We start from the raw sequence: 15,662 nt of genomic DNA on the forward strand, positions 1-15,662 counted from the left end.
TTGTTTTGATTTTGATAGATTACTGGTGACACGGTATTGAGTTATTTTACGGATATACCTGGTAGTAATAAAATATGTTTTGTTTTATTACTACATGCCTACCTTACCCGTCGATTTTTGTTTCGAGAGTGTGGTATTTACTTTCATACTCTTTGGGACAGTATTTTGTCTTTTGAAAAATGTTTTTAGGAGCGTCTTTTGGAGGCCTATACCTCATTAATAGGAATTCCTACTGATGAGATATACGCCCCTTTAGGGAAAAAAATAATAGATAGGTAGGTACTTTTTTTTTCTCGCACTAAGGCATATCGCATTTTTCCTTAAAAACCCTTATTATTGAAATAAAAATTTTATTATTTTTATTCCCTATACAGTGCAAAACTATAATGTGTGTAACAAATCCTAATAAGCGCCTCAAGGATGTTTACCAATTTGTTGTATTGCCGCATTTGCAAAAGTTTGAATTTCTAGAAATAGACGACAAAGATTTATTAAATAAACTTCCCAATAAATATTCAGCATATATACTTAGGTACTTTAGTTGTATCAGCATTTCTTTTTGTATGACTTTTGCGCACTTTTGGGTGTATGAAAATAAAACTAGATCATTACTCGTCCAGACTCACTCTTGTCATTACTGTCGTCTGCCTTAGTACGTCTGTCTTGACGAATATCTTATTGGAAATCTAAAAATACCACCCTGTAGCACGGAAAAAGTGGAAATGTAAAAGCATACATACATTATTTTATAATTGGATAAAAAATAAGTTCGGAAAAAATCTTTCAATCGGAACTATTGGATTTTTTTAAAATTTTTTAAATGGCATACCTGCTCGTATATTGGGTAAGGCTCAAAAATATGCAACTTTTTTTCTAATTTAACCAAACCTCTACAAATCTCTAATAGTTACGGAATTCCCCATTTGTTGTCCCACGAATTTGGGACACCCTGTACATATATCTTCACATATTTTTTTTTTATAGATAACTTAATCATTGACTACAATGAGGATGAAGAAATCCGAAATAATCTAATAAAAGCTGTAAGTAGTCAAAATGTGGACCTCAACTTCCTGAGAAGAAAAACGAACTTGTACTAAAATTCCAACAGTTTATTGAAAGCGCAGATACTGCCGAAGAAGTGGACGAAATAGAAAAAACATTGGTGGCATTGGATCCTACATTGCGAGCTATTAAAGAGAGCCAAATAAGGAAAAGAAAAAATATTCCACTTAAATCTACTGCTCACCCTGATAAGAATATAGAGCCACGAAGGCGGCTGTATAAAACGAGCAAATCCAAAAAACGAAAGCCCGCAAATTTAGCTGGTCCCTCTACGGAGGATATGGATAATGCGGCTTTGCATTTACTATATCCTTCAATTCCTTCATCAAGTTTCCCCTTGTTAATTCCGCAGATAAAGATGATTAACATAATAAATATATTACCTATGCATTTGATTATAGTTTTTTTTAATCCCCTTTAATGAGCAATGTACTATCGTCAGCAAAATTAAGTGGGACAGTCAAAATTATGTTTGAACTCGAATTCATTTTAACTTAAAATATCGAGAAAAAGTGTTTTTTATTTTTGCATTTTTTAAAGTATTTTTTATTTTTTATTCAAAGTAAGTATTATTTATTTTTGCATCTATTTTTTGACTTTGACGTTGTCATAATTTTAGGTTAGAATGATTGTTGACTAAACCAAAAAGAAAATGGAGGTTGATCCAAAAAAATCCTAAATAACATAAAAATTCCTATTATATTGCCTGTTGTTTACGTTAATTCTATATACCTATAGGTATCTGAACAAGATTTTTTCTGGGCATGAATTGTGCAGCGGCCTTAAGAGCGTAATCCAATTCAGCCAAGAAAATTTCAAAAATAGTACAGAAGGGTTAAAAGTAGTATAGGAGGGGTGACGTTTAGTACGATCGATTATCAATCAACGATATTGATTAGCAATCACTCAACAATATTAGAATTTAGCCGGTAAAAACTGCGTTTTACGAAAGCCTTTTCTGGATAGATGAGATCTAAGAAATTAGCGCTTTTTTAATATTATTTTTTTATAAAATTGTTAGTTAATGGATTATTGTAGACATCTGTATGAATCAATTTTTTGAAATTTAAATTCTAAACAGCTAAAATATAGCGTTAAAAATTCCCTTAATTTTCTGTATGTTTAAGCATTGTTTTTTATATGATTTTAGGTCTAATTAAAAAAGATAAAACTATAGAAGTCTAGTTTTGTCCTTTCTGAACAAATATTTTAAAACCCCATATCAAAAAACCTTTTAGATTCTTAGATCTCATCTATCCAGAAAAGCCCTTTTTTGGCCAATTTTCGCAGGCGTATGAAGCCTCTTTTTTTGGGCGACTCTCTGTTTGTAAGGTTGGCGCATCAGCTATAATTTTTTTTGGTGAATGTGCACCTCACGTTATTTTAATAAATTGTTAAAAGTTGATCCAGAGACTGCACAATTTCACCTGGCCGAATGAAACCTTTAAAACGAGGTATTTTATTAAATTTGTCCTTATTCTAATTTAAAATCATAAAGCTATCTCCTCCCTCTATTAAGGTACCTACCTAGGGGTTGCTGGTCATAAGACAAGAACCTAATGTTTGTGTAAAATTTTGTTACAATCGGTTTAGTAGAAGTAGTTCAAAAGTCAAAAAGTTAATGCAATATTTGAAACAGCGACTTCGAAATTCGACGGGGCAATACCAGTGCCACCGTCTATAGATTACAACTAGTTGTAATAGATTACAACTAGTTGTAGTCTATTACTGTTTGTAATCTATTACAACTAGTTGTAATCTATAGACGGTGCCAGTGCTCTATCTGAAAAGTTGTTACGTAGACTCTTGTCCAAGTCACGGTCTCAAAAACATTTACTATCAACGACACGTGTTTCGCTCTATTAGAGCAACATCAGGTCTAAAACTAAAACACCAAAATATACATCACATTTTACACACAATTAAAAGTAATTTTTAGTTTCAGACCTGATGATGCTCTAATAGAGCGAAACACGTGTCGTCGATAATAAATGTTTGTGAGACCGTGACTTGTTTGTTTTTCTTCGTTTGTTTATGTTGTATCTGGTCTGTTTGAGAAAATGGATAAAGCTTTTTGTTGGAAAATGTTTTTGCATTTGGATGGTTGCCGCACATTAATACAGTTTTTCAACAGCGGTGATTAGAAGAAGAAGTCCCTTTCCACGGTCTCCATGATCACCAGATTAAACTTTTATTTATGGGGTCGAATAAAGGACGTATAATCGTGTTTCAGAGTCAATCTACGAGTAGAGAAGATAGGAAAAACCGGATTCGCAATGCAATTACAACAGGAATATACCCAGAGCCGAAATTAAAGCTGTAGTTCTGTCTACCCTATGTCTAAGGAGCTTCAAGAATTTATAAGAGCAACATTTTGAACATCTATTGACGCATTAAAATCCGCTTTCTTTTAAATCGGTTCTTTTAATATTACAAAATAATATAAAAGAAAATTCGAGAAAAATCTACGTAAACATTTGTATAAAATTTTCTTTGGCCTAAATTTTAGGTACTCTCACGAGATGAGATATGCGGTTTTCGCCAGCCTGATTGGGCATCATTTAGCTTAGGTTTTATGAAAAAAATCATACCAATGCATCTAATTTTTCTGAGAAAATTTTTACCATTTCTGTCGGAATGTCCAAAAAGCCCTCTGGCCACGACATGTGAAACTAACAAAACTTCGAACACTCAAACAATTATAGCCCAAGAATGGCTCTTTTAAAAAAATACAATTGTGGTTAAGTCGATAAAGCCATTTCTAGGATACAGGGTGTTTTTCACGGAAACCTTTGAATACCCCCCCACCATTTTATTTTCAGAGATACAGCAAAAACTGTCAAACAAAAAAGTTTCAGGTTGTCCTTATCTTTAAAGTTCAAGTATTTTTTTGTTAGGTTAAAATATCGAAATTCACAAAAACTTCACTTTTTTGATTCATGATCGCCGTTACGCTCCTACAATCATTTAGAAACTTTAAAATATTTATAATATTTTTTATCGCCTCTGCAATAAGTACGTTCCAAGATACAGTACCTCGTATTCTTAGTTGGCCACTCTGTATATTGATAAAAGTAATTCTTATATTAAAAAAATGTCTTTCACTAAATTTAGTGATAAGTTGAAATTTTAAATACCAAAAATAGCTATTACTGATAATAATTTAATTCTTGTAGATTTATACAGGGTGTCCGGAAGGTATGTGCACTGTGCAGTTCTTTAAGGGCATGATATATATCGAAAATAGTGCGCAAGTTACAATTGATATCTTTTAAAAGTTTAATAATTAATTAATTTTATTGATCAATTTTAGGAGTTTATTTTGTCTTGTCTATTGTTTACTTCATCATATACCATGAATTGCAGGCATCTATGTTAACAGAGAGAAAAAATAGATGCATTGAAATATGAAAATTAATTGTAGAGTTGAAATGAAGTACTTTGCATGATGCTTGAATACAGTTAAATAAAACTGCTTTCATCGTTCAAACTAATTAAAAAATACCCCTAGGTACTGCCCTTTATTTTAAGTTATTATTCATGCTGATGTCTGGCCAATTCTTAGAATTAGAGCCTCTATTATGGGGCGTCTTATGGTGAGGTAATTTCAAATTTTACTGCTTATCGAATAATATTATCGAAGGCGCAAGGGAAGTTTTTCTTCTTCTCTAGCGATTCAACCCGCTTGCGCTTGACTTGAAGAGTTCGTCACCGAAACTTCAAAACAGGATGTTTGATGAGCCAAAGAAAGTTCTGGAAGCCATAAACAATGTTGTTTCGAGAATACAAAAGCCGCTGAGGGGTAAAGCTCGAGCATTCACTTTAGCTGATTGATTCCTTATTATGGAAACAAGCAGAGTCGGATTTGACATTCGATGAATCCAATGTCCATCATTCTAATGGCTGAAAGAGTTGTGATAGCGTGACCTGTGAAGAGCAGAAAGATATTTTTAGTGCTAGAGCTGAGTATGCTTTGAACATTGTGCGGACAAGGATTTACAAAGGTCTGGACGAAAAGCTGAGGTTTTCCGCAGTAAAGTTAGGAAAAAAATTCAAGAGTTTTATTGGTCTAACTCTAAAGGCGTGACATCAGAAACCAACTTTTAGCGATGTTTGGGAAAAGCAGTGCTCGCAAGGTCTATGTTCTGTCGATATCGACATTCACCATCTTTAAAATCAAATCGGGACGAACTCATCTTAGGGAGGGAGCAATTTAAATCGCGTAATGGTTAATAAATACAGGGTGGTCTGCTTCAAAACACTCTCACGAGATGTGTTAATAGAAAATTTAAAAAAAGTAGACTTTTATAATGAAAATTTCCACAAAAATGTTTTATAGCAAATCTACAAGTGTCAAAGCGGGAAAAAAGAATTGTGTTTTTTCTTAATAACTTTTAAACTAATTGATCATTTTTTTCTAAATTTTGCTTACATGTTAACAGATTACCCTTCAAAATAAAGACAAAGTCAATTTAAAAGAAAATACCAGTGGCGTAACTTATAGGCGGATTCACTCTTCTTTTGTCACCAGTCTGCGAAGCGGACGAACGTTTAATTTTTAGACGCTCTGTTTGATTTAGAAAAAACAGTGGCTCTTGCAAAATTTCCATTTTTGGCACCGTTTTTGAAATATTTTAGTTTAAAAGTTCGAAAACAATTTAAAAAGCTGAACCGCAAAAAACGAACGGCCTTGGAATTTTTAATAAAATTGAACAGGCTTGGACTTGTCAATGAGATAAATAAACGAGACGGTCAAGTGATCTAAAGTCATTATTTATTTTGACAGTTTTTGTTAGGTAAACTTAAATATTTCAACTACTGAACCCTTCTTCTCCGGGGGACCTATTCTTTTTCTTCGCCATTTTGCCATTTAATTAAAAATTGGGTATATAGGGTACTAAATATAGTAAAAGTTATTCTACATTATAATTTTATACTTTACCTATAATATTAAATCTTTCTTAAGTCATAATCTAATTCCTTTTTGCAACAAACCATCGTTTCGGTTAAAAAAGTAGAAAGCGCTTTGTTAAGATTTATTAAAAATCTTTTTACAAAAAATAACCTTTTTTTACATAAGTTAAAATTATCCTAACGGCACAGCCGACTTTACTCAAGCCGCGAAATGATAACACTAGCAACATGGCTTTCAGATCTTTTTTTATTTCAGTTCTCATGGGACTTAATGGGGATCGTTTGAATTCCTCTTTAAAATTTGAGTTTTTAAAAGTGAATGTAGTTATTATTAAGAACTTACTAACTCTTAGTATTATATACTATAAAAACAGTGATAAATGGTTATAAAGATAAACACCTTGTTTGTAAACAGAAACAAGTGGAGCAGGCCGGCTTCTTAAGTGGGTTTGTTCTATTGTACTATCTATCGATTTTCAGGTTTATTTTACATATCACTTTTAAGATTTTTGTGTTGTGATCTTATCTGTGTGATTTGAGATTTTTTGTGAATATCTTGTGTTCCACTAAAACTAAAAACTTATGCCTAAGAGCCAAGGTTAATGCTTTATTCACATCAAAAAATGTAGATTTTTTAAAATTTATAAACATATTTGGAGGGAATCTGGTTAGGAATACCCATAGTATTAGTAAATAATTATAGGTAAATCTATTAGCTTTATTTATATATAGGAATTCATTGAAGAATTTTTTGGCCTTTTGAAACATGCCAAGTCCCTGCTGTGTTCCCGGATGTAAATCTAATAACAAAAGTAGTTTAAGAGCAGGGGGGGCAAGTATTTCTGTTTTTGGATTTCCCAAAGATGAACAGCTTAAAAATTAAATGGCTAAAAGCATACCTAGAAATAATTGAGTAGCCCTACTCTATATTCTGTGGCTTGTGCCAAGCATTTTTACCAGAATGATATTATCCATGAATGATATCTTTTACCTAATGGCACACTCACTAAGATTAGAGTTAAAGCAAGATTAGTTTGCTCAGCAGTGCCTCAAATTTTTCCAAAATAACCTGCATATTTAATAAAAACAGTGCCTCTTCCTAGAGAAAGTCCAGATGAAAGAAATAGTGAACAACAAAAAGGTAGTGAACTTGCCAATGAAGCCATTGAGCAACTTGATTTCATCACAAATTTTCATGATCATATGAGTAATTATTCCCAAAAAAATTCTAATATCTGACCTGTGGAATGTAAAAATTATTGAGGATACAAAACTATATTTCTATACTTTAAACTTGAATGATGCTTTTATAAATATTATTAATCAAGTATCAATAGATAGCGACCTACATGTTAAAGTCTTTTTAAAAAACAATGAGTTGTGACCTAAAATGGATTTTACCTTTTAAATTGAAATTAAATAGGTATAGTCTCAACTCGAAAATCTATTACCTAGATATAAGTCTTCTGATTATTGTGAGCTTAATAAACCATACTTTTCATCTCTAGAGACTCATGACTTCATTAGCCAATATTCAGATTCCTTAAAACAGGCGTTAAATTTATTGGAAAGTTCCGATTTACACAACTTAGATGATGAAAAAGATAGTGACATTTGTAATCGAGTAATACTTTTAATAGACCAAATAACTTTACTTATTTTAAAGCAAAAACGTTATTGCCCATCAACTATAGTAATGTCTTTTATGTTATATATTATATCCCCTTGCGCATATGAATTGCTTAGAGATTATTTTAATCTACCCACCAAGAGGTACCTACAGTATTTTTCTTCTAGCTTTGAAGTGTCACCAAATTCTGACTTAAATAAAACTAACGACACCACTAATTATTTAAACATTTTATCCACTTCTTTAGCACCGACTGAGAAAGTTGTTAATTTATTCATTGATGAAATTTATATAATTAAAAGACTAGACTATAGGGGAAAAAGTGTAATAATGTATTTATATAATTATTAACGGCGCCTATACATATTTGACACAATAAATCAATCACATAAATAAAATATTCTCATGTGTAAATAAAGCAAAATCAAAATTGAACGTCTATGTCGGCAGAGCCGCGCTTTTAAAGCGTAAACGGATCCGAATCTCCCACCTGGTGCGACATTGCCAACTGTTATTTCGCGGCTTGAGTAAAGTCGGCGGTGATAACGGGCAACTCCGGCCCTGCTTCTAGCTATTCAAAGCGGGTGCATGTTTTGTTGGTGATCTACCTTCAGCCTTGAACGTCGCATTCTGACGTAAGACGTCTGTTTTTGACATAATAACACGTGGGGAAATTGTTGGTTTTTTATATTCTTTTTAGCCCAAATTCGTACGCCCCAGTTGCTTTCTGTTTAACTTCTATTTTTACAAAATGGCAAAAACGAAAAAAACGTCCAAGTCAAGTTCGACCAGTATTCAGCAAAAGACTATGATGAAAACCAGAAGCCAAACTGAACAATTTAAACCTGTAAGTGTGTCCACACATTGGTTTTGTTTTGATTTTTAACCCTAGTTTTTAAGTTGTATTTCTGAGAAAAGACTTTGTAATATTATTAGGATGACCAAAACAAACTTCATGCTCCAAAGAATGACAAAGATAAAGAGGTCAGTGTACAAAAATCAGCAGACACTTTAGCATTGGATAAAAGTGAGCAAAGAAAAGTTGCAAAGCAAACCAAGAAAATTAAAAAAGGCATTGAGGTATGTTGGTAATGCATGAGCATATTAATATAATTAGCCTTCTTTTTTTCCTGTTGTAGGATGGGTCAATCATAGTAAAAAGGAACCTCAGGGAGGCAAAAAAGCGAGCAGCACAAAGAAGAGGCCTAGTTTACATAGGGCATATTCCTCATGGTTTTTATGAGAAACAGATGAAAAACTACTTTAAGCAGTTTGGCAAAGTCACAAATGTTAAAGTCTGTAGATCTAGAGTAAGTGGAAACGCTAAGGGTTATGGTTATGTTGAGTTTGAGAATCCTGAAGTTGCTAAGATTGCAGCGGAAACTATGAATAATTATGTCATGTTTAAAAAACGTATAGTTAGTAAGTATACCTATTTAAACTTATTGTAATATAATGGGTTGGAACATTTATTATGTTAAGGTATTTTGTACAACTATTATGGGGTTCACACATTCTTCTAATGATTCTTAATCTGGCATATTATTATGCAAACTTCAAACTCTAAATATTATAAGCTACTAGAAGCACATGGTCCTTCCATTAAAATAAAACTGAAACTAACCAATAAATAAGGGCTACTAAAAGGGAGTAATTGGTAATTATGTTAGGGCTTATAAACATAGTTTTTCACATGAAATTAAAAATATCTCAAAAACGGATACACTTAGGTATAGGACATTATACACAAAATATACCTAGAATTTTATGTGGAAGTCAAAAATGTAAAATATATAGGGTGTTCCATTAAAAATAACAAAGTTAACACCTACTTCCGGTACAACCGGAAACGTCACAACTGTCAAAATATTTTAGTTGTGTGGCCCTATCGAATGTTGCCAAATTTTCAAAATTTTTGAAAAATTAGTTTCTGAGATATCGATTGCGTCTATTCGTCGTGAGACACCCTGTATAAAGAGGGTAACAAAACCAATGATCCAAAATAGTCTTTGAATTCTATAAATTGTGTCAGCCATGGAGGTTTTGGCTTTCTCTTAATTTTGACTTTCTCAATGGCCAATAGTCATTAAAGCTTGATAAAACACTCCTGTTAAACTGTTAAATATTTTTACCTTAGGTCAACACCAAAATACTTATTTCTCAGTTGTTAAATCTTTATGTTAAGCAGGTATTAAATTTAATCTTTAATTTTTAATTCCTCACTTAAATATTATGTATGAACATGATAAATAAATAAATAATGAAATAAAATTCGTCTAGTACCCCATCAGATCATATATCAGGAAATTGATGTTGTTAACTAAATCTAATACAGAAGTCTTTTGTTAATAATAACATAAATCAAATACTAATATTACAGTACATAAATACTAACAAACATTTTTGCCAGGTTAAAATTATAAAATTGGAGAATAAAATAGATAAAAACAAGGATAGGCCTTACAACTAAGAGAAAGAGAACAGTCATATAAAAAAGAAATCACAGATTATTATTTAAGAAAAGTATTCCTTAAGATTATAAACTTACTTTTTAGTTAGGAACATTTTAAATTGGAGATTTGAGAATTGTAAGATTTGCCTTAGTTTATTTTATGTTTTATTATAACCCTATCTCATACTTTCTCTATTTATTTTTTTTGTATAATATGGTGTTATATGTACCATAAATTCTTAATACTTTTTCAAGACTGCTAAAATGCAATATTTAAAATGAGTTTTCTGGCCATCTGTATTAATGCACCCAAATGTGTTTAAAGTTATCTTAAATAATAATTACAAAAAAATTATTTGAAAAATGCTTTTCTGAGCGAGTTCCAAAATGGCTCCAAGAACCTACTTAACAAAAATAAAGTTTTTAGAAGGGTGATTATGGTTTAATGCAGACACACTGTATATTTTTTGCTTATTTTGTAGTATAACTTTATATTTTTTGTTTTTATGTAAGTAATTTGCATTCCTTTGTAGTTTTTATACAGAGATTTATTGGAACTTTAGATCATAAAACATATTTTAATTTTCTTTGATAAGTTCATTTTCATACTACCTTCCTTAGTACAACCTTGCTCCATAAATATTTTTTATTTTTGCAAATTTTATTTGCAGATAATCTAAACATAGTCTTTAATAATAGTAACTGTAACTGTTGAACCATTAAGTTTACTGGGAAATTGGGGTCTTAATTAAAGACACAAGAGACAGCTTAAAGCATTTTAATTTATAACTAAAAAGGATGACACTTTCTAGGCACCTGAAATTTTTCTTATTATGTCATATACAATCTGAACTTAAACTACTTAGGCCATTTCACTACAATTCCTGGTTAGAGAATAAAAATAGCGGGCGAAGTAGTTGTTGATGCCGAACCTCCCGACGTTTTCTTTAAATGCTGTGTAAAAAAAAAAGCTGCTGCAATAAATGGAAATGTAATTTGTGTAGTTTGTGGTGCTATTTATCATCAAAGTTGTTTCCAAAGAAAAAGTGTGGAATAATCGATAATATTAGAGTTGTTTGCTGTGCCAAAAACATAACCTACAATTCTGATGTAAACAAACTAAAAGGAGCTGATATGGAAATTTTTTTGTTAAAACTGCTAGTACAGCAACTACAGGAGAAAGGAGAGGCACTTAGCAGTGAGACTGTAAAGTTAAAAAGTGAATTGGATATATTTCGTAAGAAATATAATGAACTAAAAGATCAAAAGGTAAACAACATACCATGTGCCACTCAGGTGACTTTTGCAGAAAAACTTAAAAGCCAGAAATCAGAATCTGTAATAGTAATAAAACCTAAGCAAACTCAAGAAAGTTCATTAACCAAAAAGTTTATTCAACAGAAAATTAGTCCTGTTGGGGTTAGTGTGTCAAGGTTTCAACTTGCTAGGGATGAAGCCGTAGTAATTGCTTGTGAGAGTGAAGACGAAATTAATTGTTTAAAGAATAGAATGGAAAAAGAATTAGGCAATAAGTACGAGATTGATCAACCAGTTAAAAGAAAACCGAAGCTTAAGATTATCAACATAAAACCCACAGACATATCCATGGATGATAGTGACACTGACATAGTGGATCAGATTGTTCGTTGGAATGCCATACAAGAGCATGCTGGTTTTTTCTTGAAAATTGTGAAGAAAAGTGAAAATAAATATAAAAACTTAGATTTAATTCTAGAGGTAGATCCAAAAAACTCATAACTTGTTACTAAGGAAAGAAAAAGTTAATATGGCTTGGTCAAGGGCATGGGTGTTTAATCATATTCATATCATTCAATGTTTTAACTGTATGGGTTTTGGCCATCTAGCCAAAAATTGCTCAGTGTCAAAAGTTTGTTCTAGATGCGCAGAGAATCATTCTTATAAAGATTGTGGGTCAAATGAGCTAAAATGTATAAATTGTTGCAAGTCTAATAAAAAAAGTTCAGGTCTAAAGCTGAGCACATCTCATCTGGCCCTCGATAGGCAATGTCCATGTAGGCTAAATTTATTAGAGGCCATTAATCAGAGAGTAGACTATTCAATTTAAGTAGAGGGAAACTAATACTTTATACAAGATGGTATTTAAGCAAATAGAAAAACATGTGCTTAGCTTTGGACACTTGAATCTTAGATCAGTGTTTACAGGTTTTGTCGAATTCACTAATATAATTCAGAATAATAGCTTTGACATAATTGGTGTAACGGAAATATGGTTAACAAGTGATACATCATCAGATGCTGTTGGTATTCCAGGATACAATTTTTATAGAAAAGATCGTAATAGAGGTAGAGGTGGAGGCGTAGGCTTCTACATAAAAAGCTCAATAAAATGTGAGAGTTTAAGCTTTATGAATTTAATATCAATAGAGGGTTTTGAACATTATTGGGTGCGTATTAGAGTAAAGCAGAAGTTATCCATAGCAGTAGGTGTTATCTATAGAGTAGGTAATAATGTATTAGAATGTGTAAATATCTTGGATAGAATATTACCTGAAATCTTGCCTGAAGATGAGTATGTTTTAGTTTTTGGTGATTTAAACATCAATATGATGAATATTCAAAACCCAGTCAGCAAATTATTTGATAGCTATGACTTTTCTCAGGTAATTGATGAACCAATTCGTCTGACTGATACAACAGCCACTTTACTAGACCCAATTTTTATTAATAATAAAAATATTGTAACTCAGAGTGGGATATTAGATTCAAATGGGATAAGTGATCACCTATTGACATTTTGCTATATAAACATAACATGTATTATAAAAACTGAAAAATTTTTGACTATAAGGGATTTTAAGCATTTCGATGAACCTGAATTTTTACTAACTAAAAATATTATTAGTTTTTATTGTTAAGATATTTACTTTATTCACACTTAATAGTATAGTTCGGAGTGTTCTCCATGTTTTATCATGTTACTTGGTTGGTATGGGTTAGACGCGCGCCTGTGAATCTAAAGGTTGCGGAATCGTTCCCCTCTGGTGACATTTTAAATTTTGACTTTTTTATTTTTTAAGCATACATTTTTATCTATGGTGGGAATTGTTAACTTAACCTTTTCTTTTGTTGTTAGTTGTAATGTGATCTGTGTAGGTCTAGGTAATGAGTTTTATAAGCGTTCTTTTTGAAAAATATCTTAATGTATTTTTTAGGCCTGATGATGCTCCGATAGGAGCGAAACACGTGTAGCTTTTAAGCTTTTTTAAGAAATTATATAGATTGGATGAGACCGTGACTTTGTGTCCTTACCTTTGTTTTTGTTTTCGTTTGGTCTCTTAGAGAAAAATGGATGATACGTTTCTATCCTAATTATAAAGTTTACATTAATTATATTAAAGTGGGTGTCTAAAGTACCTACGTTAGCTTTAAATTAGTTGCCAGTTATTCTCCAAAAAGGTGATACGTTGCTACGGGTTTAATTTTTGTATCTCTTATATATTATGCTATTTTAAACAGTTAACTTTTCCTCTTCAGCTTATGTAATATTGATATTGATGCTCCATAGGTGCTAAATAAATTAAAATTGTTTGGTTCTCCCATGTAAGCAAGAAAATTTACTTATTGCTCTTTGTTGTGCCATAAAACTATTTATCAATAGTTGCATGGATTTCAAATTTGTTTTGACTTTTTATTAACTCAACAAGATGTGGTTGATCTTATTTTATTCATTCTGCATTCATTATTTAGTATGTACAGTGCCGGCCAAAAGTAGAGAACCTTTTAATTTATTTTCTAATTAATAAGTAATAATTAATAGTATTAAAAATGTTTATCTTAGCCTAAGCCATAAATTCATACCAAAACAGTTTGAATATTTATCACAGGATTGTAAATAGTAAACAAGGTTTTTTTTTACTTGAGGACATAAATAGAGAAACTTTTTGTATTAAATATTTTAAATTAAATAGGTCTCGTTTGAAGCAGTTCGTTTTCGATTGTGAAGAAGCCTATTTAGTATTAAAACGCCTCGAGGTATAAATGTATCTTAACAAATAAAAAAACTTATAATTGAGAAGAAATCCATTTTTCTTCGCCGAAGATATAAAAAAGGCATATCCCAGCATTTCCCTTTCAGTTCGATCTATTCGAAGACGTTTATGTGACGCCAACTTAAAAGCCAGGAGACCGGTAAAAAAACCTTTCATTTCAACGAAAAATAGACAAATTCAATTTATTTGAGTCAGATGGTATGAGATGGGTTAGACGTCCCGAGAATGAAAAATTCAACCCAAAGTACACTATTCCCACAATCAAACATGGAGGCGGTAATGTGTTGGTGTGGGGATGTTTTTATGGGCATGGCGTTGGTCCACTGGTGAGAATAGATGGGATCATGAATAGCCAATATTATCTAAACATCTTAAGGAATAATATGCTTCCCTACGCCGAGGATAATTTGCCGTTAATTTGGAAATTCCAGCATGATAACGACCCCAAGCACACTTCTAAAATTGTTAAAAATTTCCTAACCTCTCAACAAATTCAAGTTCTGAAGTGGCCAGCTCAAAGTCCAGATTTAAATCCCATCGAGAACTTGTGGAAGCACCTAGACAAAAAAGTTCGACAAAAAAATCCGAATAAGTTCCGAAATAAAGACGAATTATTCCAAGTCCTAAAAGAAGCATGGATTGAAATTTCCGGAGATATTGTACCCAATCTTCTTGAATCTATGCCAAGACGGTGTAGTGAAGTTGTGAAGAATAACGGTTATGCCACAAGTGCTTTTATCCACATTTTGTATTATAACATAATTTTGTCATAAAAATAAAAAGATCTCCATTTTTGTCCTTAGAGAAAATAAATTTTGTTTGCATATTTTGTAATAAATTATTTGTTTTCAATTTTTTTCTAATTATTTTCGTCACTACTAGATATAACCATAAACATTATTTACAATTATTCGAATTCGTTTTAATAAGAAAAAAATAAAAATATTAAAAGTTTCTCCACTTTTGGCCGGCACTGTATATTACTTATTATATGAAAATTACTCACTTATTTACATTAATTGTTTTAATATAGGGTAATCATTAAATTTTTCATGAATAATTATTTTTCTTCATATTTAGATTTTACATTTAACTTTTCCTTATTTTTTTAGCTGAATATGTACCTTATGAAAAACGACCAAAACATCTTTTCCAAGGCAAAAGCAGCCAACCCGAACACACATCAGTAAAATCAAGAAGGGGCAAACAGAAACACACAAGAAACATGATTCAAGATGATGCAACTGTGGTGAAGAAAACCAAGGCTGCTTTTCAAAGATTTCAAAAGAAACTAAACAAATTAAACCAGCTGGGCATAGTTTGCAACACAAAACCAGTGCATGTCGATACAAATATTATTGGAGAAACAAAAACAGGCAAGGTGAAGAAAGCTAAGGTGGCAAAGATTAATAATGATGCCATAAGGAAAATTGCCAGAGATCTAGTAAGAAAACGGGGCAATCCTTTGGTAAATGTAAAGCCATCTAAAATAGTGAATACAGGCAAAGTGAATAAAAAGTGACCTTACAAATTTTGTATTATAATAAAATCTTAAATGCTAATTAGTATA

General features: G+C 31.6%; 2 protein-coding genes across 2 annotated transcripts in view; one reads left to right on the forward strand and one right to left on the reverse strand.

The window, feature by feature from the left end:
* Positions 1 to 15,662, reverse strand: part of LOC126734340 (aldehyde dehydrogenase, mitochondrial) — a 144,077-nt gene that overhangs the window by 35,898 nt on the left and 92,517 nt on the right. The gene's annotated exons all lie outside the window — the stretch shown is intronic.
* On the forward strand, positions 8,243 to 15,660 carry LOC126734341 (uncharacterized). Its single transcript, XM_050437921.1, has 4 exons — positions 8,243 to 8,456; positions 8,546 to 8,689; positions 8,749 to 9,031; positions 15,205 to 15,660. Exons 1-4 carry the CDS (start codon positions 8,361 to 8,363, stop codon positions 15,612 to 15,614), a joined length of 933 nt encoding a protein of 310 aa, XP_050293878.1. The 5' UTR covers positions 8,243 to 8,360; the 3' UTR covers positions 15,615 to 15,660.

This window comes from Anthonomus grandis, chromosome 3, assembly GCF_022605725.1.
Source record: "Anthonomus grandis grandis chromosome 3, icAntGran1.3, whole genome shotgun sequence".
NCBI classification, from domain to species: domain Eukaryota; kingdom Metazoa; phylum Arthropoda; class Insecta; order Coleoptera; family Curculionidae; genus Anthonomus; species Anthonomus grandis.